The 6,153-nt window shown below is 36.3% G+C and overlaps 1 protein-coding gene across 1 annotated transcript; it reads right to left on the bottom strand.

The window, feature by feature from the left end:
* Nucleotides 1-2,755: 2,755 nt before the first annotated feature.
* On the bottom strand, nucleotides 2,756-5,240 carry LOC129726664 (transcription termination factor 5, mitochondrial). Its single transcript, XM_055683618.1, has 4 exons — nucleotides 5,000-5,240; nucleotides 3,922-4,897; nucleotides 3,618-3,842; nucleotides 2,756-3,561 (listed from the first exon to the last, which is right to left on the bottom strand). Exons 1-4 carry the CDS (start codon nucleotides 5,112-5,114, stop codon nucleotides 3,282-3,284), a joined length of 1,596 nt encoding a protein of 531 aa, XP_055539593.1. The 5' UTR covers nucleotides 5,115-5,240; the 3' UTR covers nucleotides 2,756-3,281.
* Nucleotides 5,241-6,153: the final 913 nt, after the last annotated feature.

Raw genomic sequence — 6,153 nt, 5'->3', positions numbered from 1 at the left:
GATTCTATCCCGAAGTGATTTTTTCTGCTTCTACGATACTATTTTAAGCGTTATTAAATAAGCATATTCAAACTCTTTTTTCTCTTTTTTAAAATGGCATACATGAAAACTAGCCCCCCCTAGAAATTTTCCTAAGTTGCGCCCATGGGTGAATGACCACAATGGGGTCTCAAGTTACACGAGTCCAACCATTTTCCAACCTTTCGATTATACCACGATCAAAAAAAAAATTCGCGTCATTTATTTGAAGAACAATTATTTCATGTTATTTGCATGTATTAATGTATGTTCATATGTGTTTGAAATTTATGTTTCAAATGTTCGGTATAGTTTAGGTGCTGTCTACCAAAAATTTGTTATTTAGAGTGATAAATAAATCCAGCAAATAATATCAAGGTGTATTATTTCTGAAAATTGAAGTGTTCGTGTAACTCTATTTAAACAAAATAAACATATTTATTATTCGCAGCTAAGGCGTCGTACACAAATTACGTAACGCTAAAAATCTTGATTTCAGACCCCCTCCCCCCTATGTAACGATAGGTAACATTCGACATGACTCCCCCCCTAAAATTACGTAACGCTGATCAGCCTGACCCCCTCCGAAATTTTCAATTTCGAGTAAACATCACAGTTACGTAACTGTCTTTACTACCCCCCCCCCTCCCACTTACGTAACAATAAGTAACGCTGGCTCAACCCCCTCCCCCCATTCATGCGTTACGTCATTTGTGTACGCGCCTTGTTAGATTTCTTTCTTGTCTGCTTTTTGACGCTTGGTTTTTCAAACAAACATTACGTGTTTTATCTCACCAACCACAATATAATTGAAAAAATCAAAGACCTATATAAAAACATAATTTACGCTTTAATAAATCATTAGGATATTATGATAAATTATATAAATTAAAAAACAAATGATATAATCAATAAAGTTTAATTGATTAGCTTTCTAAACTATAGCGAAGCTTGAAAAAGTGAAAAATTTGGACAAATAAAAATTATTTTCTAGCACGCTGTACTCCGATTGGTTACACTTTTATTTTGGTTAGCTACAAACCACCCTAATCAAAAACAAGTTTGAGATACCTAATGAACATAAAAATAATTTACATCTGGTTTGGAACGAGTTTTGCAAATGACCAGAAGCCAGTTTTAGAATATTCCATATTAGGCCCTCGGTTGCCCCAAAAACGGCTAAGTCCCAGAAGCTCGATTTTTGACCAAGAATGTTTTAACGAGATAACACTAGATCTCGACGTTTTAAGTATTTTTAAAACATTTGGCATCGAAAAAAAAGTTTCGATTTTCCCAATTTCATGTACTCCTCCTTGGTAGATTTTCTAACAAATGAACAATCACAACTTTGAGCGCTTTGGGGCACTCCTAAATCATGCCCGATTGAGCTGAAATTTTGCATAGATGGTTTTTGGGCCAATGAACAAAATATATATATACGGTTTTTGAAATTCGATGATGAAATTTTTTCCATACAGTCTTTGCCACATATAACATATATCTAGAGAAACATTTCAAAAGGTCCTATCCGCTTTGATCGATTTTTTGATCGATCACTTTCATTCAATCACCACAACTTATCAAACACCTTTTATGACACGTTATTTGCACAAGTTGATAGCGGAGGGATCACTCTAGCCTTCTGAACGAAAACTACGCTTGGGAGAGCTACTAAAGTTGAACCATTACCAAAATAAAAAGACGCTTCGGAAAAACTATGGAAGCAGATAGGACCTTTTGAAATGTTTATCTAGATATAACTATTTGCTTTAAATATGTTACTTGGATTCAAATTACGCACATTCATAGAAATGCAAAAGAACAAACCTGTAAGGCGCATTCATAAATTACGTAACGCAAAAAAAAAAAACAATTTTCCGACCATGATCTTCCCCTCAATAAAAATTACGTAACGCTGGAGAAAAATTTGCTTTAAAAAAATGCTCATTTTTGGAGAGTTTCTCCAGAGATTTTTTGTTACCTAACACTGATTTTACCTCCCCCCTCCCCTATATAACAAATCGCAACGCTCAAGGATACTGATCTAACCGTCAAAAAAGACGATTTTAAATACTGGTCGTAGAGCGTCTCGGGTTTTTCCTAAAACCTTTCTTGGGGGTTCACTTTACGCGGTTTTTTAATCACGCGGGTTTTTAACGCGGGTTTTTGAATTACCGCGTTTTTTTTATACGTTTTTTTACGAAGTACGTATTCCCCGCGGAAAAAAAACCCTGACTGTAAACGAAATGGGGGGGGCGCCTGCAGCTCAAATCAGTCTTCGTCCGCCCCTGAGTTTAGTAAAGCCTACACACCCACAACATTTCTATAAATTTTGAGAGAAAGCTGCTAACAGCTTGTCCAGCTGGCGCGAAATTGCACACATTAGACATGTTTCGTGTAGTATTAAAATGAGCTGTATAAATATATAATTGAGCTTTCATTCAACTAGGTACTAAACAATACTGAATACTGCAGTCCTGCCGCAGACACCAAATTATGAAGAAACCGAAACAATTTTATAGTTCGATTCATGTTGCCGGCGTGGCAAAATTACGTTTTTCATTGACGCTAATAAATATACAAAGAAGAAATAATTGAAAGCAGACAACAGTTTCACAAACCGCATGATTTACCAAGCTACCCAATATTCATTGCGAAGGCACAGCACTGTTTGGAAAGCCGTATTTATTTTTCAATTTACCGAACGGATAGTTCGGTTATCGTACACTAACGAAATTGTGCGTTATTTTTAATCGACGGTGTAGCTTTTAGAATACCTACCTGAATTGAAAATTTTCTAAACAAATTTGCGAAACAAGTGACCGTTAAATTAAAATTATCAATTTTGCCAAAATTACATTATCGATTAGAATATAATTGGGTCTTCCACTCAATTAGCTGCGGTAGCATCAACACGAAAAGTGGTTAGAAGCAGATAGCATATTGCTTATGGCGAAAAAAAAATATACTGCGGTTGACAAGTGTTCATTTTTGTTATAATACAATGATGCTTCTTATTTGCAAGTTGATTCTCTCCTCAATTCAAATATATGAACAAAATATACTACAATCGCAAATCTGAAATTTTAATCTGAACACCAAACAAGCTTTTGCGACATATTTTGTATGTTGCAAGTTAATCAAATCCGAAGTTATCCGCTGAACTACCAGATGAATCAAAACCGTAAAGGACAGCTAATCATTTGACACCAATTCCACATGGACCACATACTAATAAACAGTCGAATAATGAAACTCAGTCTCTAAATACCAGCGAGTTCTGGTGGTTTTCTACCATATTTATACACAGTCTGAAGAGTGTTCGGTATTTTTATGTTGGTGACTGCACCAGCATCGCTATGCTGATTCTCTTCCGGCCAAACTCCATCGCCAGTAAAATGAAAATCAACTTCAATTAAATACAAACATAATGCTAAAATTTGGCTAGGTGTTGCCGATGCCAATTCTAGTCCCATTTCATCGTGTTGCACTTTACGTTTTTTACACTCCAGTAGCGTTTGTAATTTACTTTCGATGCGGAACCTACAAACGAAAGCAGTTAAAAATATAGGGACCATTTCTAATATGTTATATCGTACCTGGGGTACAAAAGAATTTGAACATTTTCGAAAATACTATCTAACACAAATCCTTTTTCAGTTAGGTATTCATAAGTATTGGATAGCTGCACAACCGGTACGTGATACCAATTTGGATGCAGTTTTATTTGGCTAAGCGCTTTTTTTCCTTCCTGTTTGAAGATCCTGTTGAGATAATGCCAAGTATCTTGACCCATCGTTCGATCATAACCATCACGAACGTACCTGCAAACAAAAAAATGCGCTTATTTTGTAAGTTTTTTTTTCTACTTGTACTTGTTGCTAAAGTATTTTGAAATATTACCTTTCAAAATTCTTGGAGTGTCCAGAGAGTACGTTCAATGACGCACATCGAACTTTCAACTGTCGGAGAAAATCCAAACGAATTGAAGCTTTTGTTTGATACGCAATCAGTTTTATGATTCGCGGGTGATTGAAAAATACTTCGAACTCTTTGTGTTTCTGCAACTCTTTTAACCTAGCTCTAATCGTATCTGGAGACAGTGTAAGAATAATAGGATCGATCAGTATCCCTTTCTCGCTAATCTTTTGCTTGCGTAACTCATTCAATAAATCATGCACTTTTTCACACTGAACCATCGCTATTTTAGGCTGCTTCGATATAACATCCTTTATGCTAGTTTCGGCAATTGCCGGAACCACTTCCGGAAAACGTGCTAAATTTTCCGGATCTGCACAAAGCAAATAAAAATTTCCAATTATTTTGTCTCGACTGAAGTTGTAATCGTTCTGCAAAATATCTAAAACCCGTTGAGTGTGACCAAAACTGCGATGTTTCATCCTCCAATACGTTGTAAACAATCTATTCGTCTCGTCGTCAGAGAGATCCAAACGAAGTTTCAAAAACTCAGTCAAAAACGCTTTTCTCAATTCTTGTAACTTCACTTGGTCATCGTTTTCGACAAGATTTGGACAAACCGATATATCGAATTGCTTTTTTAATTGCTCAATCATGTCTAGGTCTTTCGGAATGAGCCGATTCAATTTTAGTGATTTCACACTTTGTCGAACGATTGTTAAATATTTTGCTAATGCCGAAACAGTTAGTGTTTCCACAAATCCAGACTCTCGTAAAATTGTAGCTCTATTTTCTAGCGTAATCAAGTGTAGCATCATTATATGTGCATGCCGCAATATTTCTGGCCCAGTGGCATTTAAATATTTCAGATACTTAATCTTTTTTTTGACATCATCCTTGTCTAACTCCACTAGAAATTCATTTTTGACAAGATGCCGCATGGTGGCAGGTTCCTTGAGATCTGTAATAAATAATATGATCAATTATTTGAATCTAGAGACTATAGTATTCAACACAGTGAAAAGATTAGGGGTTAACAGAGAGCATATACAGTCGGCCCTACCTAAAAGCGGAGCATAAAATTTTGCTGCTTGATTTGCATTAGCGAAACCAATGTTGGTACATAAAAAACGCCTTATTACAGCGTTTTTATACCACCATAAATGAGTACGGAACATATTCGTCACAATTATTTACATTAAAGCTGTTCTGTTTATAAAGTGTATGCTAATAGGCCAAATTCGAGCTGAATTATTACTTTCTAGCCTTTCAAGTAAACAGAGATTGACAGAAATAATCAAACAACAAATCACAGGCGTGATTTCATCGATTTCACCGACAGTTTCTTGTATCGACATTTTTTTACTTCAGCGCCACTTGATCTAGCGACGGGTATTGTATTGTCGCTCGCTGCAGCACTATACTCTGCAATTCGCTGAAGAGTCCAGCGGCGCGAAGATTTCTAGCGATGTCATTTTGTATGATCATTTCTCGCACAGTACAATGCGGTTTAATGTTCTTTGAATAAATTGACATAGTTTTGCGACTAGAAAACAATGAAAACTATTAGAAAATATTACAGTCGCATATTTCGGGACATTTTATGTTGAATCAAAGACCATAGGATACATTATATTAAAATACTTCGAAATTCGCTGGAAAATTCTTGTCAGACGAGCGACTCGTCACTTTCGATTTTTCTCTGCATGCACAATTATAATTAATAGCGAATTTCTTTATTCCACCAGCTCACCTCGTTTTGACCTAGAAGCGCACTAACTGCTGTCGAAACCCTTCTTTATTCGCTCGATTTTGACCTAGTTTTGACCTGCCGTGCTGCCCAAAGCGCACTGTAAAATTTGTCAGCTTCAACCCACCACCGCACGTGCTAAGTTCGTAAACAATTATCTGGCATCTATTTCTTACTTGCGTTTTAAATGGCGATGACGTTTTATTATTCCTCGGCAGTTTTGCCCGCACACAGTGGAATAAAGAAATTCGCTATAACTTTGTTCATAATTTTGTTTAGGGAACATACGTATATTACGTAACAGGGAATTCAGCCCCAACCCCTAACTAACGCAACTTTGCATTGAAGCCTCACGCAGTGTAACACTTCGCTTAATACCCACCCTCCCCTAAGTGCGTTATGTAATATACCAATGTACTCTAATATTATAGCAAATTTCTTTATTCCACTACGTCAGGGCAAATCTA

Source organism: Wyeomyia smithii, chromosome 3 (genome assembly GCF_029784165.1).
Source record: "Wyeomyia smithii strain HCP4-BCI-WySm-NY-G18 chromosome 3, ASM2978416v1, whole genome shotgun sequence".
NCBI lineage: Eukaryota > Metazoa > Arthropoda > Insecta > Diptera > Culicidae > Wyeomyia > Wyeomyia smithii.
This window is presented reverse-complemented; position numbering and strand designations above follow the sequence as displayed.

Coding starts and splice junctions, on each gene's coding strand:
- LOC129726664 (XM_055683618.1), bottom strand. CDS start 5,114: ATGTTCCGTACTCATTTATGGTGGTATAAAAACGCTGTAATAAGGCGT. Junction 4,898..4,999: donor ATTTTATGCTCCGCTTTTAG/GTAGGGCCGACT, acceptor TATTTATTACAG/ATCTCAAGGAACCTGCCACC. Junction 3,843..3,921: donor CACTCCAAGAATTTTGAAAG/GTAATATTTCAA, acceptor TTTTGTTTGCAG/GTACGTTCGTGATGGTTATG.